A 27,151-nucleotide genomic window follows, 5' to 3' on the forward strand; every position below is an offset into this window, starting at 1 on the left:
ATTTGTATTGTCACTGTGTTCGTCCTTTTCTCAGCAAAATCTCTGAAACAGCGAAACTCTCCCTCTCTCTCTCTTCTGTACTTTCCTCGTGTTCTCTCTCTCTCTCTCTCTCTCTCTCAAACACACACACACACACTTCACGAACTCCATCACTCCAACAACACACAGATTCTATCTCCTCTCTCTCTCTCTCTGACACACACACACACACACACTCTGTTTCCATTTTATCTCTTTGGGCCATTCATTCTCGCAAGTAACTCTTGTTTGTTTTATTAAATGGCTGAGACTCGCCGGCGAAGATGAAGTTTTCCGGCAAGGGGAGTTTTCCGGTGGGCATTGCTTTGAGGAGCGTGAACAACCCTTCGCCGGACTCAGATCTTGAACCGGCGAAGCCATTTCTGCGGCGGAATCCGAGAACTCCGGGGACACGGTTGAGGAGACACGGTGGCAAACGGAGCAGACCCGAAACCCCTCTTTTGAAGTGGAAGATCCATGACGATCCACTTGAAGACGACCAGAAGTCTTCCGTCGCTGGGTCCCGCCGGAGAACGTGCCGGAGCGCCAAGAAGCAAGCCGAAGTCGCTGTGTCGGCGAGGAGACTCGCCGCCGGGCTGTTACGGTTGCATCTACCGGAGACGGCCACGGGTGATGGCCGGAAGGGGTTGGAACATAAGGTAGGTAACTTGGGCTACTCTTCTTACACTCTGGGTCTGGGCCTAACTCAGTCGCAAAAACTCGTTTTTGCTGTGAGGGTTTTCCTCTGCTTATATACACTTTTGTCTATGACACTGGTCAATTTGGGATCTCAAACGTTTACCCTTTTGTTTTTTTCTTTCTTTCTGTTGTTTGAGATCCCTAGTTTTTCTTCGTTCCCGTGTGAGGGTTGTTGCATCTTGCATGTGTTTGTTGTTTTTGATTTAAATGTGATTTTGCAGCTACATGCTACTAGGTTACTTCATCTACTGTATTGTAGGCCACCCCTCACGGAGGAAAAAGAATTAATAGTTTATTGTTGGGGTTTATTTATTTTTATATGATGATTTTGTGGTTGCTTGATTTTGAATCGTGGGTCTTCAGATTCTATCCATGGTTCCTTGTCATTATTGTTCACTTTCATGTTTTGGTGTTAGAGTTAGGGATTAGCCGATTAGGCTTTCTATGAAATTAAAAATAGCTGTCTTTTGAAGATACAAATGCTTTTGTTTTTTTAGTTTGCTCGCGAGTGATGTAGTTCTAGTGGAGGACTAATTATTAGTCTTTGTAATGATTGGAGAAATGAGTTGAGTAGGTTTTGTCTGTGTAAATAATTATCGTTATGTTGAAGATTTCTTCCCTAAACGCAAACTTTTGTTCGGAGAAAGGAAGAATCAGTTGCTTCCGTTCGTGCTTCATTAAATCATATCCATCCAGATTGCATTAAATATTCCGTCTTGTTTGGCAGAATGTCAAACAAACATGCTGTGTAGTAATATTGGCTTGTATGAACTCATTCTTTTGTGCTTTTTTGAAAGTAAGTTGGGACTTTAGTTGGGTCTTCCTTTTATATGAGATTCTGTTATTTGTTATCTGTACATTTATTATTGTCTTTGTTTGTAGATCAATGTAGCTGGTTTACAATATTAATTTCATAGGTTTCCATTTCTCATTACTGATCACTGATGTCACTTATCTGCAGCATGGAATTGGTCACCCAGGGCTCCAGTTTCTTGGTCATCCTAATGGCATGACCCATGGTTCTGATCTGAAGAAGAATTCATCTCAAAGTCCCCGTTCCATATTTGGTACAAGGAATGGACACTTCTGTGAGGTATGATTTTTCTTACTACTTCAATATCAATATAATATAACCATTAGAAGTTTTACAGCTCTTCGGTATTGTAATTGAAGATTATTGACTGAATGTCATATACACGTAATAACTCAAGTTAAAACTGCAACCTGTACTGCACAATGATCTCCAATATCCCATTGCTCAGTTATGCCATTACCTGTTTTAATCATCTTTGTGAAAATGACATCAATCATCTAATCATTAAGTTATAGATAGTGACAAACTATAATCATAGCAACACGTTGTTTATGATTTCATATTATGGAAATTTTTAGTAATATTTCAAAGGCCTGCCCGTGCAAAGACACATGCATATTATATGGGTTGATACCACCCAAATTGAACTTTGAAACAAATTATGCTCATTGTTGTATTGACCCATGCTATGTATAACAGTATAGATCTGTATAGAGATGGCTTGGATAAAACATTTTTCCTGTAAACCTACATGGTGAAATTAGCTTTTACAATGTCTGTATGAGCAAAGAGTTTTAAAAGGTGTTATGCTTCTACTCTAAAAGTGAAAGAGCAGACAATTAAAGTGCTAAGTTTAAACCTACTTCATGCTATTCAGCCTGAAAGTTTCCAGCTTCCCAACAATGAAATGGAGGGTGCAACAAAATGGGATCCTTTATGTTCAAAAACATCAGAGGGAGCGCAGCATATCTACAGCCACATGAAACATCTTGACCAAAAGGCAAGTGCTGTATCTGTTGTATCTGCTCTAGGAGCTGAACTAGAGCAGGCACGAACACGAATTCAGGAACTTGAGACTGAACACCACTCCTCCAAAAAGAAGCTTGAGCATTTTCTCAAGAAAGTCAGTGAGGAAAGGGCCCAATGGAGAAGCAAAGAGCATGAGAAAATCCGCGCATACATTGATGACATTAAAGCAGAGTTGAATCGAGAAAGGAAAAATCGCCAGAGGATTGAAATTGTCAATTCGAGGTTGGTTAATGAGTTGGCAGATGTCAAACTCTCTGCAAAGCGCTACATGCAGGATTATGAGAAGGAAAGGAAGGCCAGAGAATTGATCGAGGAAGTGTGTGATGAGCTTGCCAAGGAAATTGGAGAAGACAAGGCTGAAGTTGAAGCATTGAAGAGGGAATCTATGAAACTCAGGGAAGAAGTGGAAGAGGAGAGGAAGATGTTACAGATGGCAGAAGTATGGCGTGAAGAACGAGTTCAAATGAAGTTGATAGATGCTAAAGTTGCTCTTGAAGAGAAGTATTCACAGATGAATAAACTCGTTGCAGATTTGGAAAGCTATATCAGGTCAAAAAGCACAGAGCCGAACACAATGGACATGAAAGAGGCACAGTCACTTCAACAGGCTGCAGCTGCAATGAACATTCAAGACATTAAGGGATTTTCATATGAACCCCCTAACTCTGATGACATTTTTGCCATTTTTGAAGATGCAAATTTTGGTGAAGCAAATGAGAGGGAGATTGAACAATATGTTTCTCACAGTCCTGCTAGTCATGCCTCAAATATTCACATGGTGAGTCCTGAAGCCAATGAAATAAGTAAAGGTGGCATTCAGAGGCGTTCTGATGTATTTATGGATGATAATGGGGATATAGAAGGAGATGAAAGTGGATGGGAGACTGTGAGCCATGTCGAGGATCAAGGCTCAAGTTATTCACCAGAAGGGAGTAGCCGATCTTTGAACAGGAATCACCGAGAGAGTAACGTCTCAGGGAGAAGTGTACTTGAATGGGAAGAAACTGCAGGTGAGGAGACACCAATAACTGAAATAAGTGAAGTGTGCTCTATACCAACTAAGCAAGCAAAAAAGGTATCATCCATAACGAAGCTTTGGAGGTCAACATATCCAAACAATGGGGATAATTACAAGATAATCTCTGTGGAGGGAATGAATGGGAGACTTTCAAATGGAATGTTATCTAATGGTGTCATCATGTCTCCTGATCATGGATCAGGTAAAGGTGGGCTGAGTCCCCAAGACCTTCTATACCAGTTGAGTCCCGAGTCAGGAAGTCCACATGCACATCAAGGCATGAAGGGATGCATTCCTCGCACTGCACAGAAGAATAGTTTGAAAGCCAGACTTATGGAGGCGAGAATGGAAAGCCAGAAGGTTCAGTTGCGCCATGTTCTTAAACAGAAGATTTAGTTTTGGGCATAGGCATTGCACAGATTGCCAACCTGCAAAATTGATAAATGATTGATGAAAAGCAGTTCATTTTAGATTGTGAGGGTACAAATATGCTGCTTTATGGAAAAATCTGCTTAGAGTGATGAGGGGTCATGAATAGATGCACATTTTCTGCCTCATTCTAGTTTTTATTTCAGTTCTTCATTATCATTCATATTAAGCTTTAAAAGCAGATAATCTTCTCATTCTCTTGTGCTAAATACCTCAAAACCTGGGATATCTTGGGAAATTGCTCGCTTTGTCATCTGTGATTACAGGCCCTACTTCACTGGGTAAGGTCTTGAGAAAATTATGAGAAGCATGTAGCATATGTTGTACTTGTATCAATTCTATTCAGAGGACAAATGTGATGGAAAAAAGATCGTCACATAATATAGATGATAGCATTATCTACTCCAGATTTTGATTTTCTATCATTGTGTATGTCGCTTAGGATTTGTTGTAGATTGTATTTTAGGAGGTGGCAAGGATGATTTGTGGTTCCGGGACAAAAAAATATAACTTAATACTTATTATGGGACCGTTTCCTCTTTCTGTTTGTCTCCTTTATTGTTCATTTTGATAGTTAATGTTTTCAAAGTATAAAAAAAACAATGAAATTGAAATTAGCATTTTCCCTTTGTTTGCTGATTATAATTAAAGTCAAGGTGATAATTAACGTAAGGAATATTTTAATTTTATGATGCTACCTTTAAAGGTTTTAATTATGATGTTTTAATTTTGAGGAAAATAATAAAAATAAATTTTGGATTTTTGTGGATTAAATTTGTGAATAAATGAGAATGAATCCTTTTCACTTTTACAGGTGTGAATGAATTTTTTATATGATAATTAATTGTAAAGTTATTAAATTTTATCATGGTAATTAAATACATGTATCCTCACGTTTATCTTCCATAGAAGACAATGCTACTTGACTCTTATGCAGGATAATTTGAATTTGAACGTTCATGGTTTTTTTTTACTAATAAATTTGTTTGTTACTATTGAACTTGAATCATTGGTTTTTTAAAAAGAATATATTTTCAGAGGAAAAAAAGAAGATTTAATTGCATTCTTTGGAGAGTGTATTGGATTGTGGTTTTAAAAGATTATGTAAAAATGTCGTAACTCTGTGATATTTATTTAGTTTTTTTGCTATCATGACTGTGCAATTTGGTCATTTAGATTTTAATTGTGTTACTTTAATCCCTTAAATTTTGTTCAAATTATAATAATATCCTTCCATTTTGATTTTATTTAATATATTGAAATTAATTGATATAACAAATTAACATTTAAATACATTATACCATCTGAAAAACATAAAAATGTGGTGACCTACAAAGATAGTTAGACTGTTATTGACTTAATTTTTGATGCTGTTTGTCGTTTATCCTGAATAAATTAATAAGCTAAATATTAAATAAAAGCTGAAGGGAAAAAAATTCCTTTTATCACGTTCACAACATTTTTCCAGTAAAAGCAATAAAATCAGAATAAAAAAGAACTTTATTGTAAATGAAAGAAACTTCCAGAACTAAAAATGAAAAAAACTTAAGAACTTACACTTGATTCAACAAAGTCCGTGAGGAATCTTGGTCGCCATCGCGCACCCGCGAACCAGAAATTTCAATTCCCTCCATTTTCCCCTCAAATTCAAATCCCCTAAAGTCTCCCTTATATACATTACAAACACACACCTCAATTCAATTTCCATGGCGAACTTCGAAGTGCCCTCATTTTCCCTAGGCCTCGACGATACGCCCCCCCATTCCCCAATCCATCCACCTCTTTCTCCCGATCTTCACGTCTCCGACTCCGACTCCGACTCCGATCCCGAATCCCGACCCGACCCGCCTCGCCCCCTCCTCAAACGCCTCCGCCGCGGGCCCCCGCCACCGTGTCTCGACCCCGATGCCGACGCCGACGATGACATCGAGGATTTCTCCTCGCAAGAAGATCCCGATCAAGGTCAGGTTAGCTAACACTTCTAATATTTCACCTCTCTCTCCGCTTTTCAATTTTAAATAATAATAATAATAATAATTTCCCTATTATTTATCTGTTGTAATATTATTAGGGCATGCGGTTCCATCGGCGTGGAATCGAAATCATTCTGTGTGTAGCAGCTCGAAAGTTTCGTTGAATAGAAGTGGGGTTTTGACCCCTCATTCGTGTAGCAACTCTTTCAGGGATAGGAAAAGAAAGGAACTTTCTAATGATGTTCCGGCTTCAGCCAGGTTAGAGACAGGGAAGAGTGGCTTGATGTTTCCCAAGTTAACCACTAGTCCTCTCCGAAGGTTTCAATTGATTGATTCGGACTCCGATGATGCTGATGTTGGTGTTGGTGCTGGTACTAGTGATGCCAATAAAGTTAACCCTAATAGTCATTTGGAACAAGAGAAGAAAACATCTGCTGACGAGAACAGAAATGAGGATCTGTGGAAGGATTTTTCGCCGGTGAAGAATGTTTCTGTTAATAGGTTTCAATTGCTTTCAGATTCCGATGATTCGGATGTTGATGTTGGTGGTGCCAATAAAGTTAACACTAACAGTCGTTTGGAACAAGATAATAAAACTTCGGTTGATGTGAACGGAAATAAGGATCAGTGGAAGGATTTTTTGCCGGTGAAGAATGTTTCTGTTAGTAAGTTTCAATTGCTTTCAGATTCTGATGATTCAGATGTTGATGTGGATGTAGGTGGTGCCAATAAAGCTAACCCTAACCGTCATTTAGAACAAAATAAGAAAACATCGCCTGATGATGATCTATGGAAGGATTTTTTGCCGGTGAAGAATGTTTCTGTCCCCACGCCCGCCTTCAATGAGATATGTGAAGAATACTTTCGTTCTGCCAATTGCAAGGAAGTAGGTGGTGATGCATCTAAAAGTTTTAGTGAGAGGAATCCTGGGGTTAGTTCTAGCTGCCAGAGGTATCAACAACGATGGGAATCAACAGACCCCGTTCATCCTGCTCATAGTTATTTTTTCCATGAGGATCCGAGAATTCAGCAGTTAGTCCGCAGCCGCCTGCGGAATTTTAATCCACTAGGTACCATCAACACAGTGAATCAGCAACCTAATTTCTCACACATTGATTACATGTAAGTTGTAACCCATGTTTGTTTTTTGTTTTAATCTTTTGGTAATGATTTAAAAAGAAAGTGATTGTCATTTTGTATTTTATATTGTTTGGGTGTATTTTGCTTTCAGGGGACAATTTGGTAATGGAGGAGCCTCAAACATGCAGGGAGTTCAAAATGGTTTTATTAATTGCTCAACAAGGGGGGGAAACAAATCAAGTAATTTGAATGTTGATGGATCTTTTAATGCTTCTGGAGGCTGGGTGGATCCCAAAATTGTTTCTCCATTCAGCCATGGGGAATCTTCTAGAAAGAAAGCAACAAAGAGGAATGGCTCTAAGAATAGTGTCTCAAAAAGTAATAGTAAAGCAAACAAATCAAACCCTGCGAACCAATCATGTGCTTCTGGGGGCTGGGTGGAACCCAGGAGCTGCACCAGTTTGCCAAAGGATGCAGGCAAAAGGCGTGTTCAAGCAAGTGGTGAATCTGCTGGTCATTGGTTTACATCGCCAGAAGGAAGAAAGGTATGAGAAAAAATCTTAAAATTTTGATGTTTAATGTTATTAAGTATTAACTGGTTAAATTTATTTACTTTTCTCATGTTAGATGCTGGTCATAAGAAGTTATGCGAGCTGTTTTGTTATGTTGTTTAAAATTGAAATGCAAAAAACCCATACAGTATGTTACTTAAGATGTATATAGATGCAATGAAATTCAAATTATCACATTACATAATGCCTTTTTTTTGTGTGGAAATATTGTTCTATGATTTGATGCACACGATCCCATCATTCCAATATAACTATGTAACCCTAGATAGTGATACTCAATCTCCCATTGTTTTTGTCAACATTCTTTTGACATTAAAATGAATTGTTATATAGGGACCAATTCCTACTTGATGTTTAATTCCTAGTTGATGTTTAATGGCAGGGACCAATTCCTAGTGGTTTTGAAATTATAGGACCAGAACCAAAATTGTGAAAAGCTTTTAAGCCTTTTTCAAACCAATCTATTTTGTCATATTGTATAAATCTATTAGAATCTGATTCTTTATTTACCCCCGGCAGGTTTATGTCAACAAAAGTGGGGAGGAGTTGACAGGCCGCAATGCTTATAGACAATATCGGAAGGTACATATACTTGCATACCATTCTGATGTTTTGTTGTCCTTTTGGTTGTGATGTAGCACTGAATGCCTTTGATGTTTACAGGAGAGTGGAGCAGGATTCAAGAAATCAAGAAAGAAAAAAGGTGCCAAGACGACAAATGCCAAGAAGAGGAACTGAACACTTGATGGCAAGACATTTATTCCCCGCCTGGTCCACATCCCATAATTTACTTGTGGATCTTATGACTAGCAATACCCTATAGGTTCAATTATGCTAAATTGCCCTAAACTTCCGGTATCATGTGTTGAATGCGGACAAGGAAGCTAGCCATCCAGCATGCGGCATCACACGAGGAAACTGAATGAGGGTCTTGTTGCTTAGTGGAGATTTGATTCTAAAAAATCCTGGCAAGTAGATATTGTGAGCTTATTATACAAGTGGTTCTGTACAGGGCACACGGACCTAATGTCTTTGGCCATCATGAAATTGTAACTTTGGATAATCATTCACTTTTTTATTTATTAGGATTCACAATAATGCTTCGATTCCATCTTGATTCTCCACTTGGTTCTCTTTGTGCTTATTATGATCGCTTGTTGCTATGTCAATTATGCATAATTTACTTCGGGTGTTTGTAGATTAAAGATAATAATGGAACGATAGAAATGATAGCATATTTTAAGTAAATGAAGACATCGAGAGGGCCTTTTCTTGGGCCTTTTCTTCCGTCTATCTTGAGCTGAGGATACGAGATGCTTCGCCTGTATTATTTGGGCTCTTTTTGTTGATTTTTATTGGCTCCATTTGTTGATGTTTAATGCACATGTACCAAATAAATACTGAAGTTTGCAGACGATGTAAACTTAAATTAGGACATCATATTTGTGAGCGGAAACTTAAATCAGGAGATACGTGAGATTAGCTTACGTGTACAGATTAAAAAATTAGGAATTTTCACCAGAAAAATAGAAAAGGAATTTAACTTTCCAAAATCCTTATAACCTTTTAATTTTTTAATAAAAGGGATAACAAAATTGCTTTTATTAATAACGAATAAAGATAAAGCCATAAAGGTGGTCAGTTTTGCAGAAGCGTCCAATCTTCACGATTTTATTCCATCCAAAATGATAGATTGAATACAATTTGGAATTAAATTGAAAACTTGTTGACGAGCATAAAATCTAGAAACCCTTGACAAACAATAAACTACTTGATTGGCTTGTCTACGTACTAACTAATTGGATGGCTTTAGTAGAACGTGGGGCCAAAAATAAAATAAAAAAAGCAGATTGAACCGGTAATTACCAATGATTTCCCTTATTTGAATTTATCTCTTTCAACTCCCCGGAAGGGGGAAAAGTGTTAAAAAAAAAGTTCACATTTGTCAGAAGCTATTAAAAATTTAGGCCTTCAGTTCATTCATCGTCTTCATTGATGATTAGAAGTATTCTGCTTGTCTTCGCCCTTGTCTTTTGGAAATGGAGAACCCTTGGATTTCAATATCTGTTGGCATACTCTGAAAACCCATCAAAATAGAACATTCATTAGTTTTGAGATAAAATCAATGTATATAATGACAATCAAGTTAAATTGGAGCAAATGAACAATGCTTTGCTTCAGAAAGGGGTATAATTCTGACCCAAATAAATGATCATAGTACCCTACAGTTATGCATCTCTGAAAAGGAAAACAGAAAGTTAAAATCATACGAGTTTAAATCTTCTGTCTTGCTCTTGATATCACTTGACAATAATACTGGATCAAAGTTCTTAGGGTAAAGATCTTGCTGTTGCCTCATCTCTCTTAGCCACTGCTCTGCTTTATTGCACTCATTGATGATCTGAAAAAGAAAGTTGTCACTTAAAAACTGATACTAAGGGAAACATCCCACAATTATATTTATTCACTTGTTTATTGTTGTACCTGTTCTTTATCTTGGGGTGGAAGAGAATCTGCAGACATTCGATACTCTACAATGCAACTTAACAAATCTCTTGTAGCTTGTGGTCTTGCTTCTGTGTCTTTATACCGAAACTCAATTGGATCCACCAGCTGTAGAAGATGGAGATTGTAAGCAAGAAGTATGGCGTATGAAACATGGAGATTGGAGAAACAAAAGTAACCTGTTTTAGATCTTCTAGTTTTGCAGAATAAGCATCTACAGTTTCGTCATCACCATCATCATAAAGCCAATCCTCAGTCGCTTTCAGGCTCCTAGATATGTCCTTCCTCTCATGTTCGCTTGAAAAGCTTAGATATGTGCTGAATAGCTATTCATACAAGCAAATAAATTTAAATACCAGTACAGAATGAAAAGTAGAGCATAGACATGAAGACAGCTTTAATAAAATCAATGGTAAGAAAAGGCATAAGGATTCAGCTTTTAATTTTATATCCTATGCAGATTTTATTACAAAGTATAACAGCGGACCATCCTCAGCTTCACAAAGTTTTACCCTTACATTTACTTGAGTCATGACAGGAGTCATTAAAATTAAAAATCAATTCTTCAATGACTATAAAACAGCTTTTTCTCATTTTGATATATTCAATACTTTCATATTTACATGGCAAAATTTAAGGCTCTAGTTTTTGAAGAAGGAACACCTCACAGTAAAGATATGAAAAAGAAGAAAAAAAGGATCACGCAATGAACAATTATCTATTTTAGCAGATGAGATGTGTGACCGCTTATACAATTTAATTGAATCAGAGAAGCCAGTGATGTCTACATCTCATTAAGATATTGAACATGTACCTTACTCCTCGTTTCGTAAATATAAGACTCCAACGAATTCTTCCTGTCTTTGGTCAGCTCAATTGTTCTGTCCTGATCAGCTAACTGGAGTTCTTTTTCTTGAGCTTCCAATATCTCAGCCTTGGTCATTCCACCATAAATGTTTTCACTCACAGGTACATGAAGCCTTCTGTTAGCTTTATCTTTTTTTGTACCATCAGCCTGTAACAAGGCATGATAGTAACACTTTTATTTTCTCAAAACACCAACATGAATCATATCTGCAATCAAAACAATCTCCACAAGATAAAAATGTACATATACAACATCACAGACATTATAAAAAACAGTTGCAACAGACTGACAGTCAAAGACATGGTACAGATTCAGTATCAGAAATAATCAGATAATAAAATTTAGCCATAAAATTGTTCGTGTTAAAAGGAAAATTTGCTAGAAATCTCTAATATCTGAGATATCTTCCAGTAAAAAAAGGTGAGCAGGGGGGAGAGACAGAACAACATGGGAGTACTTACCAAATGGCGTGGAGCTTCACACTTTTTGTTGATACTATCTTCTGTGACATTTTCAACTGTCTCAGAAACAGGTTCAACATTCATTGCTTCAGAATTTGAATGATAATCACCTGTTGTAACTGAATCATCCACATGATCCTCCATCAACTGAAAGACAAAAATGACCATGTGCATAGATAGATCTCTCAGAAAACTAATAATGCAATATGAAGAGATAAAATTGAGGTTTCTTACTGTAGCTGATTCAATACTGATAATGCCATGCAAATTTAGTTGAACTCGAACTTTAATTCTTGCCTTACTTCCATGGGATCCATGGAAAGGATCAATCTAAATAGAAATGACAAACAAATGCATAAGCATCCAAAAACAAGGTGTAGGCATAAGCATACATAACACTTTTTAATCACTGGCACAAGGAATGGCAGTATCTCAATATTGAGATGTCTTATATTATATAATAGACATTAGCAAATGTTAGCCAATTGTCATTGAAGATACTAAAGATTAAATATAGTCATTTCTCTCCATTTGAGAAACTTAGACAGTAGATTTATGAATGGTGTTAGATCCACCATATCTGCTTCCCCTTCTCCTAAGAACATTATGATTTGTTCAAGCATGTGCACACCTACAGATTCTCATATTGCTATACCTAATACTTTTACAACAATGACTTCCTTTGAGATCAGAATAAATGATGGTCAGCAAGGCCATTTAATAATGAAGTCTTTCTCTCCTTCAAGAAAGGGGGAGGTGTCTATTGCATTGTCCCAAGATTCAACAACAGTAGCCCTACATGGATCAAACACCACCATAATGTCTTATCATAAATAATCTCTATAAACAAACCATTTAAATCTTAATCTTTCTTAATGATTTAACTTATAGTTTTTCTTCATCTCTTACTACCTCTAATTATATCTTCCATCTGATTCACTCTCTTTCTTTAGAGATTCTACAAAGTCTTCACACGTGTCTAAACCACTTAAGGCATGATTCTACCATATTTTCTACAACAGATGGTGCCTAACTTTCTAACGCAATCATTCCTAATTCTACCTTGTGTGTCTACTTATCCATCATAACATTCTTGAGTTGGCAATTTTGAGCTTTATTCCTTGTTGAGGTTTTACCACTCAACAGTGAACTTCAAACAACATTGCAGGTCTTGGATTTGACTCCTCTAAAGTGAGGGAATACATTCTAAAGAATAAAGTGCATTTATAACCATTGAATAAAAAATCAACGGTTGAAACTATGATAAAATACAAGCACATGTATAACAAGTAGTAGCTTTATACATAACTGAGTCCTAGACTTGCAATTCAAAAGTAAAAGCTGCAATTATGATGACGATTACCCTATAGTATATACTATTTTTTTACTGTAGAATTAAAAATACCAAAACAGTAAAATGAAGAAGATGAATAAGCTCATAGAGACTATACCACATGCCTTTCATGAAGCACCCAAAAGAAGCAAGAACAGAGAGGGTAATAATTAATTAAAAAAATTAATAACAAAGAATCACGGACAAGATGATCTAAACTCTTTCACATCATAGTAAAGTTCTAAAGCAGGCATACTGTGAAGCAACTTATTTTAGGAGATGTCCCAGGTGGTAATTCATCTGGATTAGCATAGAATGCTTCCAGATGGAGCAAATTACTGCACTGAAATGTTAGAATTTTAACACTTGGAATGGGTTGGCCTTTTGGGAAGAGTACACCATCCGATCCTTCACAAATTGGACTTCCATCACATGAAAGTCCAATGGAAAAAGGAATAGAATCCTGGACCTGAACAAACACAAGAAATTACATTAATTTTATAGAGAGCAATACATGCTAATGCAAAATTCTAAAAAAAAAAACAATGATATCTATGAAGTTAGATATATTTCAATTAAGATAGACAAACTAAATGCAGAAAATAAACCTAGCACCTAGGTAACAACTTGGTTCATTTAGTAATTATTACATTTCTAACCTAAGAATCTACAAACACAAAAATCTACTCTCCTACATATACATATCATATAGATAGGATAAGAATCAATGTTTTGTTTCAATATTCAAACCTCATATTCTTTGACACGGAAAATAGGACTGAGCATTGCACACTGGAGAGCACAACCACGTGCTACACACTCACTTGCATTCAGCGTGCGGCTGAGTTCTCTCTTAAATAGAGAAGTTAATAAATTAGTTATAGCTGGAATCCGTGAACCTGAACCAACTAACTCAACAGAATTAATCTTTTCTACAGTCATGCCGGCATCAGCCAATGCTTTGTTGCAGGGAATATTAAATTTCTCCAGTAATCCTGATGCCAAATTCTCAAATTCTTCCCTCTTGATAAAGCCCTTAACATCTTTTTCATCCATCAAACACTCAATGCTCAGATCAGCCACTGCATTTGCACTCAAAACCTTCTTCAACTTCTCACATGCTACACGCAGCCTCCTACATGCCCTGCCATTAGAATACACGTCAATGCTATACTGTTCCTTAAATCTTGCTGCAAAATGACTAAACAGAACCTCATCAAAGTCTCTCCCCCCTAAGCTACTGTCAAAAGCATGTGAAAGTATCTTCATTTGACCAGCCTGAAATGCTGCAATAGAGACCTGAGTATCACAATGACCTATGTCAACAAATGCAACATAAATATGAGCTGCATTGGGAATATCTGTTTTGTAAACTCCATAACTAAGACCAGTTGCAGTGCAATCATGGATCAACCGCAAAGGCTTCAACCCAACAATTGCTGCTGCATCGAGATATGCTTGTCTCTGCAAGTTGGTAAAGTATGACGGAACCCCAATAACGCAGTCAGAAACTGCGGTCCCAAAATCCTTTTCAGCTATAGTCTTCAAGTGAGCAAAGAGCATTGCTACTATTTGAACCGGGGTAAATGCATGAATCTCCTTCAAGTATTTCAAGCGAATCAGAATGCCACCATCCGGGCCTTCCGAAGTTTCAACTGGGAGCAGTTTTAAATCATTCTGAACATCAGGGTCCGTAAATCTCCTGCCTATTAGTCTCTTCACTTGAGATATTGTGGACTTGGGGTGCATCATAGCAGAAACAGCACCAGCTGACCCTATAAACCGTTGCTTCTCTCCAAAGCAGACCACACCAGGGGTTTCACGTTTGGATTCATCATTCAACAAAACATCAATCACACGTTGCTTCACTGCAGCAATCACACAGTTCTCATTTCCAATATCAATCCCCACTCCACTCATTTTAATTTACTGCGTCCTTCCCTCAAACTACAAACAACTAATTCAATCCAATTCACCCTTTCCACTTCACCAACACAACCCAAAAGTCAAAAACTTCACACAAAGCCGGGCCACAAACATAAGCTTCACATTTCACGCGGCGCTATTACTACAAAAAGAAAAGGTTGGAAACATACACATCAAAATGAAAACTTTATTTCTGCATCATGGAAAGGTATAGAAAACAATGATATATTGTGACAATAAATGCTTTGAATAAAGCAAGAAAGTTATGAAGCTGAAGAAATGCTTTGAATGTAAAAAGAAACTTCGAGAGAGAAGAAAAAAATGAGATAAGCCAAAAGGAATAGTGAGAGAAAATGGAAGAAACCTGATTTTGGTGAAGCGGGTTTGGAGAGAAAGATGAATGGTGAAATGGAGAAGCAGTTGGTGACTACATAATTCAGTTGTAATGGCAGAGAGACAAAATCGCCACCGCACTCGCTCAAGCCATAATACCATCTCTATCCCTCGTACAAAACATTTGTAATGGAAAACTTGAGCTATCATCAACCAATAGATCTGACAATAATCAGTTTACACGAGTAGTAAATATGCAACATTAATTATATTTATGGTTGTTATTTTTAAATAGAGTCTCAACATTAGTAATGATATTTCTTATCTTTTTTTCCCATGTTTTCATTACATTTTTTACACTTATTAATTATTATTTATGACATCTTTTATCTCGTTGCTATCACATTTTTCATTTTTTTTTTAATCTTCAATGGTCAATTTTTTTTATACTAATTTTAAGTTTATTTATGTAATACGTGTTTATGTAAAAAGTTAGTGATAAAGATAAAACACGGGAATCCAATTAAAAAAAATTCTCTAGACAAGGATGTAAAATTATTTGCTTCTCTCTCATTTGTTATTTGGTGAAAATTATAAATGAAAGTAATTTAACACAATTAATGAAAAGAATTTACTTGGACATCTGGCTTCTCCAAACATTAATTTCCTATCCCATAGTTATAATTTATCGTATCTTGATTTGTATGGGCATATCTTTGTATCAATATTTTCATTTTTACTAATCCACCTTGTTCCTTGTTCTTTTAAATTTCAACATTTTACCATCACAAATAACTCTCAATTATTTTTTTTTTTGTCTATTTGATATATTTGATATTTTATCGTGTGAGTGACATCATCTTGATTTTCATGGGATCATCCAACAAATCATCAAAGGGATTAAACTTTTTTTTTATACTTTAATAATTTAAATATCTATCTTTTAAAAAATAAATATTTAATAAATAATTTTTATAAAAGTATTTATTAGTTTTACATGTTAAAGTAAAATTGATTTTTATTTCAAATGATACAAGAATTAAACATGTGTCATATACTCTCTATTATAAAAAAATGAAATATAAAGAAAATAGTGTGATAATCATAATATTTGAATTTATTGGGGGTTGAAAAAACAAAGTGAAATAGTCTTCATAACGATATCTGGAGTTTAGTTTAGTTATATTAGACAAGTAACTCTTTAAATATGGTGTAAAAAGATGATACAGAACCAAAGATCTTTTCATAAGTTTTTTTATTCTATTATACTGAATAGAATTACATAAATTATAAAAAAAAATAGTTATTTATATGACTTTAATTTAAAGTATTCTGCATGTTTAATCTCAACATCATGATTTATTAATCTTCCATCAATCTCTCCCCGATCACATCTACTAAAAAAGATACTTAATCACTCTATGCTTGCAAAAATGATCTAACATTCACTTTATTTTTTAATCAAAATCAGAGATGATAACACACAATAAAGTTTACTTAAAAAAAAAAAAACTCAATGGCTAGTTACTAGTGACAGTTGGATCCTTGGGCTGGTGTGACCAATAGTTTTCATGGAATACAATGACTAATGAGTGTTCTCTTTACAAGTCTTCCATATTCAAAATCACTCCTAGGATACAAATTAATTAATAATTTCTTCTTCTTCAGAGTGTGGATCAATAATCTTGTTGCCTTGATACATGGTTATTTGAGATAACCATTTTAAATAAAACTTTTTAATTGTCCATAGACTATTTTTTTAATATATTCTTTTAATACAATTATTTTTCATAAAAGATGTATATTTATAATAGGGTAAATTCATTGTTATCTATTTTAAATGTTTAGCATGTAATTTTTTGAATAAACATCTTATTTAGAATTTATCTATGCAGTCCTTTATTGTATTTTTGTGGCATAAAAAAAATAAAAGTTTAATTCTCACCTATGGTATCATGAACATAAGTTAGTTTTGATTAAACACATACAGAAAAATATAGATCTGACTTGTCTTGTTACTTAGTCATATAAATATGCAAGATTGATTATAGTATAGTAGTTATTACTTTGTTGTTAATATTAACAATGGTGTTCAATACACATTTTACTTATATTATAAATAATATATTAAAATATAGTTAATTGAGGAAGTATCTACCATATTTTAAATTATATAAAATTCTATTTACTTAATTTTGTAATGACACGATTTTTTTTTAACCTTATTTGACTAGTTGGACCTTGATTAATCCTAATTAAGTTGGATGAACATATCTAAGAGGACAAACTTTAATTCTATTTTTTTTATATCCCTAGCACTCAAATCTATGACTTTAATCATAAGAAACTACTACTTTTGAAGTTTCAATATTATAATTAAATAACTGAATTTATGTATTCGTGAAAAAGTTACAAAAACAAATTAAGTAGAAACAAAAACTTATTAAGTAAACTAATTAGTGAAGGGGTTTGAAAATAAAGAATAACATGAACCAAGATATACATGCTAGCCAACTTATCTTTCAAGGATTTTGTCTATTTTTTATTTATGAAAATAAAAAAATATGTATCAAGAGATTTACAATAATTGATTCATTCTTCTCAGTTATTTGAATTAAATCCTTATATATGTATCACTCATGCAATGAGGGTGTTTGCACACAAAAAACTTGCTAACCTCTTACCTAATCCTACTCATAAAAAATTGTTCATTTGTAACCGTCACTTGGATCCGATGTTAAGCTACATATTAATGTCCATTTATGCCAAGACATCTCATGCAATGTGTGTTTTTTAACATTTGAATAGGCTTTGCATGAGTCGAGACCAATATTATTCATTTTATTTTTTTGCTAGGCAAAGATGATTAATAGAAGGACTTGAATAGAGCACAAGGTATACCCACATCAAAAAACCCGAAAGAACAACATACAAAGATAATAACAGAACATGCTCGAGGAGTATCACAAGATCAATACATATATTCCTAATTCACACTACTAGACCATCAATTTCAACCAGGTTGATTCACAACCATAGCCCATGCACAATACCCTCCCTCAATAAGGTCCAACACTAAAATCTAACCACCCAGCTAATTGTGCCTAAAGCTATCAAGATTCAAAATGCACTCACCTGGTGAGATCATCCATTCAGCAAACGAGTAATTAAACCCATCCACTTTAGGATACAGCCATACCCATGACTTCATACTAACAGCGTCCGAGAGAGCATGGAAAGATAACACACGTGATGCTTGTTCAATGTAACCGTACTAGTAAGATCCTGAAAATTTTTCCACCTCCTCACCCTCTCATTCAAACTACCTTTTTTCCCACTTGAAATCCCACACCCATGTCTCTCCTTCCCACTTACCCATACCCCTACCACGTTGTCTTTTTGCAATGAATTGTGGTACATTCTATTAAATTTTAACATCAGTTTTTCATCTCCTAACCAATAATCCTTCCAAAAGTTTACCACATGGCCATCTCCAACACAAGGTACCACTTGTGAATCAAATCATCTTGTTTCCTCATTATGTCCACATACCCTCCCCAAATCATTCCAGCAAGTGGATTGTTTAGAAAGAGTTCTACTTGATCCTAAATTTTGCCATCCCTCATATTTTGTTCTAATGACTTCATAACACAACCCTTCCCCCTCATTAAGCATACTCCACTTTCACTTTGCTAGTAAGGGCTCATTAAATACGGAGATATTCTTAATCCCTAAGCCACCTTTCTGTTTTGGAAGGCAAACAGTTCCCATTTTCCCAGGCAATTTTCCTATTCCTCCTTCCAAACCTACCCATAGAAAGTTTCTCTCCAATCTAATAAACTTCTTGACCACACCTTAGGCATCTTATAAAAAGAAAGCAAATACAAGGGCAAAGAAGAAACGATGGATTTAATTAAACACATTCTAATGCCAAAGGATAAATTTTTGCTCCTCCACTTGGGAAGCTTGGAACTCATTTTGTAACTCGTTAACTGCTCCAGGTCAACCCCTATGCCTCCCAACTTACTCTCGTTGAACTTTACTTTTAAACCAGATGTAAGTTCAAACTTCTTAAGATTGCTCCGAAAACTATAACATTATGCAAGGAAGCATCCCCACAAATAGTGTCATTGGCAAATTGAAGAAGGTATCCACCTTGTAACTCCTAAAAGGATTCTTGGCTACAGCTTGTCTCATAAGACCACTTCCGTGAGGAAGAGAAAGGAAGCCGACTGATCCCCTTGTCTCACTCCTTTTTGTGGAGTGCATTCTGAGATGGGACTTCCATTGACTAAGATAGAAATTTAGCTGGATTCCAAGCAAGTTCTAATCCAACCAATTCACCTTGCACAAAATCCAAGTATTTCCCTCATCTCATACAAAAAAACTCCACAATGAATTATAAGCCTTCTCATGGTCAACTTTAAGGATCATGCACTCCTTCTTACACCTTTTAGCCTTCTCCGCCACCTCATTTGCCACAACAACACCATCAAGCATGCTCCTTCCTCCTAATAAAAGCCCCCTTACCTCTCATCAATGTATTGAGTACCCCTTCCAACTTCCTTGGTAACACCTTTGCAATAGTCTTATAGATACATCCAATTAACAAAATGTGTCCATACTCACCAAGACCTTGAGGATCACTGATAAGAATATGCTCAAGTACTTTTTATATTGTAAATTATGATGATATATAGTAAAATTATTAATTTTTATGATGATTAATTAAAAATATAAATTACTATTATATATGATTTGACTTTTAAGTTTTGTGATAGTTTTTTTAAATAATTATATTAATTATTTTTAGTTAAATAAAAGTGTTACATTAACATTATATCAAAATTATAGTTTATAAAAAAATCTTTTATAAAAGGTCTACCTACCTCAATTAAGCAATAAACTGATACAACTTTTTTAAAATTAATTTGAAAATTTAGTTTAAATTTATACATATTAATCTTTTTTTTTTAAATTAATTTAACTTACATGTATTATTAATGTAAGAATATTTGTATGTAAATATTTAATAAAATCTAACTATTTTATCATATTATACATGTTATTTATTAACGTGAAAGCCGTAAATGAATGTTTATGTAAAAATATTTAGTATTATCAATATATGAAGTAAGCTCTTAAAGATTTGGATGTAAAACTCCTTATTTATACTGAATTGAATTGGACATTCTGAGAGGCTTGTATTATTAAATTGGATGACATGGTTTTTTATATGCTATTTTGAGCCTGTACTCAATACATTGATCATGGTTAGGTGCTTTTGTAACACCTGAGGCTTTTGGAGATATTAGGAATGTCCCACATCATTATGGTTAGGTGCTTTTGAGCCACATGTACCTGTAACATTTATTGAACCATGCCTCGCCTCACCTCTCTCTCATTTGTTTCTATAGACTTAATTAAATTTTTAGTTTTTTAATTTTTTTAAAATTTAAATTTTAATCTCTAAACAAAAATTTGATTAGTCATGTAAAACTTTTTAGTCAAACTTTTATTCAGAGTTAAAAATTAAAAATTTAGTTAACCTCTTTGCTTTATATATCACTTTCTAGTTTATTCAAGATTTATCGACAATGTTGTTTTTTTTACCTCATCTATATTTTTAATGAATAGCTTTGTACTGAAAAAGAAATAAAACAAACTCCGAAATTAATCCTAAATTTGGTAAACGCTGTTGTGGGTGTTGTAATTTGTATCCGAATTAAATCCATTGTAGAGATAAAGTTTATGTGATCTAATATTATGATTGTGTTATTTTATCATTGGATCAATTTTAAATATTTTCTAATTCAGTACAATTCAAATTACTTTTAGAGAAGCCCACCAACATGCTGATTGGTTGGCTAAACATGAAATTGCTTCTTCATCTCTTTGTCAAGCATGAGAGTCTTGTCTGCTTCAGCTACCTTTGTTAGATAGTTGTTGTTTTTATTTCGTCCACTAATAAAAAAAATTGAGTTGGATTAGAATTTTTTTTTAGTTCCTATAGTTTGAAAGTGATATTTTTGTCTTATAGTTTATATTTTAATTCTTTTTTAGTTCCTATAGTTTAAAAATGATCTTTTTAGTTTTTATAGTTTGTGTTTTAATTCTCTTTTAGTCTCTATAGTTTGAAAGTGATATTTTTAGTTTCTATAATTTGTATTTTAATTATTTTTTAATCCTTATTACAGAAACATATAAAAATAGTTAGTTACAAATTAGTTATAAATTATCAACTATTTTTTATTATAAGTTATCTTGCGATAAATTAGTTACAAATTACTCGCTAATATTTTTGTCGTTAATTGTAATTGATAATATTACTCATATTTTGATGGTAAGGACTAAAAAATAATTAAGATATAAAGTATAGGGGCTAAAAAGAATACTTTCAAACTATAGAGACTAAAAAAGAATTAAAATACAAATTATCAGGACTAAAAAAATCACTTTCAAATTATAAAAAATAAAAGAGAATTAAAATATAAACTATAGGGACTAAAAAAATAAATTTAAAATTATAAGAACTGAAATGTACAAATAATTAAACTATAAGGACCAAATAAATAATTAAATCATTTTTTCTATGAAGGAACAAAAATATGAGAGATAATCACAAGAGTATGGAGGAAAACAAAAAAAAGTGTTAAAAAATAATGGCAATGGATTAATCGGGCCAGCCCAATCATTCATCACGGCCCATTACTTAGCTCATCGTCGTTCACAAAAATGAAGCTTTAACCGCGAACAACTCCTGCACTGCAAACAATTTGTGCCGCAGCAACACCCAAACCATAAACCTAACCCCAACGTTTCTATTCATCTTCATCTTCACCTTCACCTTCGTCTTCAAGCTTCAGCAATGAGAAGGCCGAAATCGAAGGAGTTTCGCAAGCAACAGCGAGTTTCAGAGGAGGAAGAGATAAACCTCTTGAATTCATGGATCCAGTTTCAGCCACCGGACTCCGGTTCGAACCCAATGTCGCTGCCGCGTCTCCCCAAAAACTCCCCCGTTGGTCGCCTCGAAGATAACACCTACTCTCGCTACGCCGGCGCGTCACGGTTTGATCAATTTCCACTCTCGAAGAAAACCAAGGACGCCCTAAGAGAGTCCAAGTTCGTGGCCATGACCGACATCCAGAGAGCGTCTCTTCCCCACGCTCTCTGTGGCCGCGACATCCTCGGCGCCGCCAAAACTGGCTCCGGTAAAACCCTCGCTTTCATTATCCCTGTAAGTGCTTCAAAACCATGAGAAGCTGATACGTGTTCGGGCAAGGTCATTGGTTTAATATATAGTGGGTGAATAGATGGTATATTGAATTTTGGAATTTGTGCTTATTGTTATTTGCTTATGGTGAATTTTGAATGATAGGTGTTGGAAAAGTTGTATAGAGAGAGATGGGGACCTGAAGATGGTGTTGGCAGCATCATCATATCGCCTACAAGAGAATTGGCTGGCCAGTTATTTGATGTGTTGAAAGTTGTTGGCAAACACCATAATTTTAGTGCTGGCCTTCTCATTGGTGGTCGAAAGGACGTTGACATGGAGAAAGAACGTGTAAATGAGCTCAACATATTGATTTGCACACCCGGTAGACTGCTGCAACACATGGATGAAACTCCCAATTTTGATTGTTCACAGATGCAGGTCAATATAACTTTTTTCTTTACGTGATAGATTAACCTCAATCGGACTCCGAAATTAGAGTTACAATTAAGTTGTTTGTTTTATATCACTATCTGTTTCCTCGTGTCTGTTTTTATTTGTTCTTGGGTATGTCAAGATTTTCCGGCCTTAACAACCTTCAGAAAAATTTGCTTCCGTTCCTAGGTGATTTAACAACAGTGGTTGAAGCAGAGTATAGGTGCCCTTTAATTTTTATATGCTTTAGGCCCTTGTAAAGCATAAAATTTTTATTTTGTCTTCCAAAGTATGTTTATTTGGGTCTAACCAGATAACAGATATTTTTTTTTTTTTTGATCAGCAAAAGTAATATATATTAATAATGAAGTACCAGAGGTACTAAAGATACAAAAAGCAAGGTATCTCAGTGACCTGGTTCCAAAGTCAGACTTAAATCAGTCTTGATGGGAACCAGATACTAAGAACAAAATATTAAAAGATTGCTGCCAGTGCAGCTATACTATCCCCCCCCCCCCCCACTATTATACAAAAGCTGATGATAAATTTGACGACCAATGACTGAAGGGTATAGAAAAGTTCTCCTCCAAGTTCCTCAGCCAGATAACAGATATGTATCATTAGATTTGGTCAATATAGCTGATGGTTGGGTGGACTTCCCTGATATAGGTTTTGGTACTAGATGAGGCTGATCGGATTCTAGACAGTGGGTTCAAGAAGGAACTAAATGCAATCATTTCCCAACTACCAAAGCGTAGACAAACCTTGCTTTTCTCTGCAACTCAAACAAAGTCAATTCAAGATCTTGCAAGACTAAGTTTGAAGGATCCAGAGTATCTGAGTGTGCATGAAGAATCTGTGACTTCCACTCCTACTCTGTTGAAGCAAATTGTGATGATTGTTCCCCTGGAACAAAAGTTAGATATGTTGTGGAGTTTCATAAAGACACATCTACAGTCGAAAACACTTGTCTTTCTTTCAAGCTGTAAGCAGGTAACTCCACTTTTCTGTCCTGTTTCAAGAAATTCTTTTTCTTGTTGAAGGGAATTGTATATTATAGGCTTCTATTACAATTTTACTGTCATGCCACTTGAAAAGTTGCACCCTTTGATGCTTAGCCAATGCATGGCTACTGGCTAGTCATCATTTGCAAGATTTTTTGTGCAATTTTTGGGTATGTAGTTTGATTTTATGATTGAAACTTGAAAGTTGTCTCATTAGTTTCATATTCAATGGCCAATTAAATAATTGTTTTGTTGTATCTGTAACTGCGTGATGTAGTTCACATGCATAGAACTTCTGTTATGGTTTTCAGTTGTGCTGGTTATGGTTATTGTAATGAGAAATTTTTTAAAGGATTTTTAGGATGAATTTGTCCATAATTCTTTCATGTAATCAGGGAAAATGTTTAAGATGTGGTTTTTGGTGCAAATTCCCTCTTTTGAGCTTGACTATCTTCCATAATGTTCACATCCCTGCTTAATAGGTAAAATTTGTCTTTGAAGCATTTAAGAAACTGCACCCTGGCATACCATTGAAGTGCCTTCATGGGAGGATGAAACAGGAAAGAAGAATGGCAATATATTCTGAGTTTTGTGAGAAGCGCTCTGTTCTCTTCTCAACTGATGTGGCCGCAAGAGGCCTTGATTTTAATAAGGCAGTTGACTGGGTTGTTCAGGTGAGTCTCATCCTGCTTGTGGTTTCCTGTCTTGGAGCAAGTTTTAGGGCTTTGTGGTGGGGTGTTGGAAGCAAAAGGCTTGTTTTATGTTCAGTCTCTCACTTCTCTCTTGCATTTGTAGGTGGATTGTCCTGAAAATGTAGCTTCTTACATACATAGAGTTGGTCGTACTGCTAGATATAAATCTGATGGAAAGTCAGTTTTATTTCTGTTGCCTTCAGAAATTCAAATGCTTGAAAAGTTAAAAGCAGCAAAGGTTCCAGTGCATTTTAATAAGGTACACGTTCCCTGCAAATTAATAGTATGCATGCAATTCCAATTTTCATTTGAACATCAAGGTGTCACTTTTAAATCTGCTTCACTTCAGTGTTATGTTTGTCTGACATTTGCTTTCCATGTTTTTGCAATTGTTGATTATTCAGCCAAGGCAAGAACTACTGCAACCAGTTTCTAGTTTGTTGGCATCTTTACTGGCCAAATACCCAGACATGCAGCATCGGGCTCAGAGGGCATTCATCACATATTTGAGATCCATCCATATCCAAAAGGATAAAGACATATTTGATGTTATGAAACTACCTATTAACGAGTATTCAGCATCATTAGGTTTACCAATGACCCCCAAAATCCGTTTTCTAAACCCGAAAATTAATTCTAAAGATGTGTCAAAATCAATTTTAGTTGAACCAGAGGATTCAGACAAGGAAACTATCTTTGAGGTTTCGAGGAAGCTAGACACAGCTGCTTTCAAGGATGAGGAAACTGAAAATGATATTCTTCAGTTAGCGGATACTGCAAATGAAGGCGAAGTTAAGTCATCTGAAATTGAAGAAATCATGTATGTTCCCGTATTCATTTTTACAGTAGTACAGATTAAAAAATTAGGCTGCTTTCTGATAATGCTGCATTAGTTTCTTTATATATGATTATGGAAAGGGGCTACCCTAGTCTTCTAGTTTCAAAATTGCTGAGGCAAATTGATACTTGAATATAACACCTTATGAGGTGGCTAATAGAAAAAGAAATTCAAACTTGTTCTTACCATTCTTGTGGAGCTTTGAATTTCTTCCTCCATTCTTGTTTACCAATTTGGTTCTTTCCTATGCAGACCAGCAACTCGTGTATTGAAGAAAAAGAAACTCAAGATTAATGTACACAGGCCACTTGGGACTAGGGTTGTATTTGATGATGAGGGCCACACACTTCCTCCACTAGCCAGGATAGCGGACACACAGAGTGGCAAAGAAATGTTGCTCGATCCAGGTATGTCCATACTTTTCAACTGCAAACTGAAGTTGATGGTGAAATTGTTGCTTGTAGATGTATATACGTGTCATTTCTTTCCTTGTTTTCATAGTTTTGTGAAAATAATAAAAAATGTTTAAAATGTTAAAATATAGCTACACACTTGTTTACCAATTAGAAAACCCTTTTGTATTTTCTGCAATCGTCGTTGAATTTGAGAACCTGATCATGGCTAGATCTCATTCTCATCAAATCACTGTATACCATTTTGGTCTTCAGAGCATTGAAGTAGTTAACTTACATGTATGTTCTTACTTCATAAGCGTGGGACATTTGTACATTTTGCCACATCATCTTTATGTCTTGATGCAGAAAAAAAAGCTGAATACTATAGAAGGATGCGAGATGATTTGAAGAAGGCTGACAACGAAGACAAGCTTATAGAGCGTCAGCGGCTTAGAGAAAAAAGAATCAAGCAGAAGATGAAATGGAAGGCTGGGAATGCGGAAGAGGACGACCAAGATGATATATCTGGGTCAGAAGTAGATGAGACTGTTGATAGATGGCATAAAAAGAGTAAAGTATACTTTGATAGTGACAGTGACGAGGGTGAAAGAAATGATGTTACAGGGAATGCAGGTATAACTACCGGTGCGGTTACGTTGGAGGAGCAAGAAGCTCTGGCTTTGAAATTGTTAAATTCCATGCACTCATAGAATATGCGTAATTCAGCTGTAACATTTTGTGACAGCAAAAACGGGTGGAAAGAGAGCAATTCCTGAAACATTATAGGAGTTCTGTTAACAAAAAATTTTGATCTCCCAATTTTTTTGTCATCTCTTTCAAGAAAGGTAGACATAGAATCAATTTACTTAATTTTATTTATTTTAACTAAAAAAATGGGAGTAACGGACATCCTTATGTGTACCAAACACGATGTTAAATATTATTGAGATATTCATAGTTGTACTTCAAAATCTGAATCGTTTACAGGAAAAAACTAGCACCAAAATGGTGTCTTTGCCCCCTGTTAGTTAGAGACCTCCCATTGCTTAGACTGCGTTTTGGAATTCAGACAACCGTTAATAGATGGAATGAATTTAAATAATTTATGAGAAACATGAACTATCAACGAGAGCTATTTTGGTTTGAAAAAAAAACTTTTGGATTGCTGTTTATCACAACTAATATAAACAAGAACTTAATTATTACAACTATTAAATTAAATTAAGGGTTTAGATTAAATACTTAATTACAAATCTTGTCATTGATAAAAAAATTGCAAATTTTGTATTTTTTTTAAAAAAATGGAGATGATAGTAATGAAATGACTGGTGAATGGTGGGGGTTGATTAGAAAATGGATAAGAAAACAAAGACTCCATCCATCTGGTCCGGTCAACCCATGTTCATGTACTTTATTTCAGCTTGAGAGCGAAGTGGGGCAGCATGGTAATTAAGCAAAATCGCGTAGGGCATTGCCCATTAGGAGGAGTCAGCCAGACAAGCACATCTTAAACCGC

The 27,151-nt window shown here is 35.2% G+C and overlaps 4 protein-coding genes across 5 annotated transcripts; 3 read left to right on the forward strand and 1 right to left on the reverse strand.

Annotated features, from left to right (window-relative positions):
- LOC114384784 lies at positions 1 to 4,550 on the forward strand. The gene is made up of 3 exons (XM_028344572.1): positions 1 to 677; positions 1,679 to 1,810; positions 2,409 to 4,550. Exons 1-3 carry the CDS (start codon positions 303 to 305, stop codon positions 3,972 to 3,974), a joined length of 2,073 nt encoding a protein of 690 aa, XP_028200373.1. The 5' UTR covers positions 1 to 302; the 3' UTR covers positions 3,975 to 4,550.
- A 986-nt stretch (positions 4,551 to 5,536) lies between these two features.
- On the forward strand, positions 5,537 to 8,749 carry LOC114382947. Its single transcript, XM_028342493.1, has 5 exons — positions 5,537 to 5,969; positions 6,079 to 7,102; positions 7,212 to 7,605; positions 8,152 to 8,214; positions 8,296 to 8,749. The coding sequence occupies exons 1-5, from the start codon at positions 5,714 to 5,716 to the stop codon at positions 8,368 to 8,370; spliced, it is 1,812 nt and encodes a 603-aa protein (XP_028198294.1). The 5' UTR covers positions 5,537 to 5,713; the 3' UTR covers positions 8,371 to 8,749.
- Positions 8,750 to 9,321: 572 nt separating this feature from the next.
- LOC114385331 (heat shock 70 kDa protein 16-like) lies at positions 9,322 to 15,287 on the reverse strand. Of its 2 annotated transcripts, XM_028345362.1 has the most exons (10): positions 15,090 to 15,286; positions 13,550 to 14,867; positions 13,056 to 13,268; positions 11,701 to 11,796; positions 11,467 to 11,613; positions 10,952 to 11,152; positions 10,317 to 10,463; positions 10,117 to 10,245; positions 9,903 to 10,033; positions 9,322 to 9,709 (listed from the first exon to the last, which is right to left on the reverse strand). In XM_028345362.1, the coding sequence occupies exons 2-10, from the start codon at positions 14,717 to 14,719 to the stop codon at positions 9,622 to 9,624; spliced, it is 2,322 nt and encodes a 773-aa protein (XP_028201163.1). In that variant the 5' UTR covers positions 14,720 to 14,867; positions 15,090 to 15,286; the 3' UTR covers positions 9,322 to 9,621. The 2 variants fall into 2 exon arrangements, with proteins under 2 accessions (XP_028201163.1, XP_028201162.1); XM_028345361.1 differs by having other exon boundaries at positions 11,467 to 11,796; positions 15,090 to 15,287.
- A 6,520-nt stretch (positions 15,288 to 21,807) lies between these two features.
- LOC114385060 (DEAD-box ATP-dependent RNA helicase 32-like) lies at positions 21,808 to 26,606 on the forward strand. Its single transcript, XM_028345012.1, has 8 exons — positions 21,808 to 22,295; positions 22,437 to 22,712; positions 23,376 to 23,699; positions 24,193 to 24,384; positions 24,506 to 24,661; positions 24,807 to 25,222; positions 25,493 to 25,647; positions 26,002 to 26,606. The coding sequence occupies exons 1-8, from the start codon at positions 21,927 to 21,929 to the stop codon at positions 26,343 to 26,345; spliced, it is 2,232 nt and encodes a 743-aa protein (XP_028200813.1). The 5' UTR covers positions 21,808 to 21,926; the 3' UTR covers positions 26,346 to 26,606.
- The last annotated feature ends 545 nt before the right edge of the window (positions 26,607 to 27,151 follow it).

Source organism: Glycine soja, chromosome 14 (assembly GCF_004193775.1).
Source record: "Glycine soja cultivar W05 chromosome 14, ASM419377v2, whole genome shotgun sequence".
Lineage (NCBI taxonomy): Eukaryota > Viridiplantae > Streptophyta > Magnoliopsida > Fabales > Fabaceae > Glycine > Glycine soja.

Excerpts from the sequence above, each read along its gene's own strand:
- LOC114384784 (XM_028344572.1), top strand. The coding sequence starts at position 303 with ATGAAGTTTTCCGGCAAGGGGAGTTTTCCGGTGGGCATTGCTTTGAGG. Across the intron at positions 678-1,678 it reads GGAAGGGGTTGGAACATAAG|CATGGAATTGGTCACCCAGG; the intron begins GTAGGTAACTTG and ends ACTTATCTGCAG. Across the intron at positions 1,811-2,408 it reads GGAATGGACACTTCTGTGAG|CCTGAAAGTTTCCAGCTTCC; the intron begins GTATGATTTTTC and ends CATGCTATTCAG.
- LOC114382947 (XM_028342493.1), top strand. The coding sequence starts at position 5,714 with ATGGCGAACTTCGAAGTGCCCTCATTTTCCCTAGGCCTCGACGATACG. Across the intron at positions 7,103-7,211 it reads TTCTCACACATTGATTACAT|GGGACAATTTGGTAATGGAG; the intron begins GTAAGTTGTAAC and ends TTTTGCTTTCAG. Across the intron at positions 7,606-8,151 it reads CATCGCCAGAAGGAAGAAAG|GTTTATGTCAACAAAAGTGG; the intron begins GTATGAGAAAAA and ends TACCCCCGGCAG.
- LOC114385060 (XM_028345012.1), top strand. The coding sequence starts at position 21,927 with ATGAGAAGGCCGAAATCGAAGGAGTTTCGCAAGCAACAGCGAGTTTCA. Across the intron at positions 24,662-24,806 it reads TTCCAGTGCATTTTAATAAG|CCAAGGCAAGAACTACTGCA; the intron begins GTACACGTTCCC and ends TTGATTATTCAG. Across the intron at positions 25,223-25,492 it reads TCTGAAATTGAAGAAATCAT|ACCAGCAACTCGTGTATTGA; the intron begins GTATGTTCCCGT and ends TTTCCTATGCAG.
- LOC114385331 (XM_028345361.1), bottom strand. The coding sequence starts at position 14,719 with ATGAGTGGAGTGGGGATTGATATTGGAAATGAGAACTGTGTGATTGCT. Across the intron at positions 11,153-11,466 it reads GTGAAGCTCCACGCCATTTG|GCTGATGGTACAAAAAAAGA; the intron begins GTAAGTACTCCC and ends GCCTTGTTACAG. Across the intron at positions 10,246-10,316 it reads AACTAGAAGATCTAAAACAG|CTGGTGGATCCAATTGAGTT; the intron begins GTTACTTTTGTT and ends CATCTTCTACAG.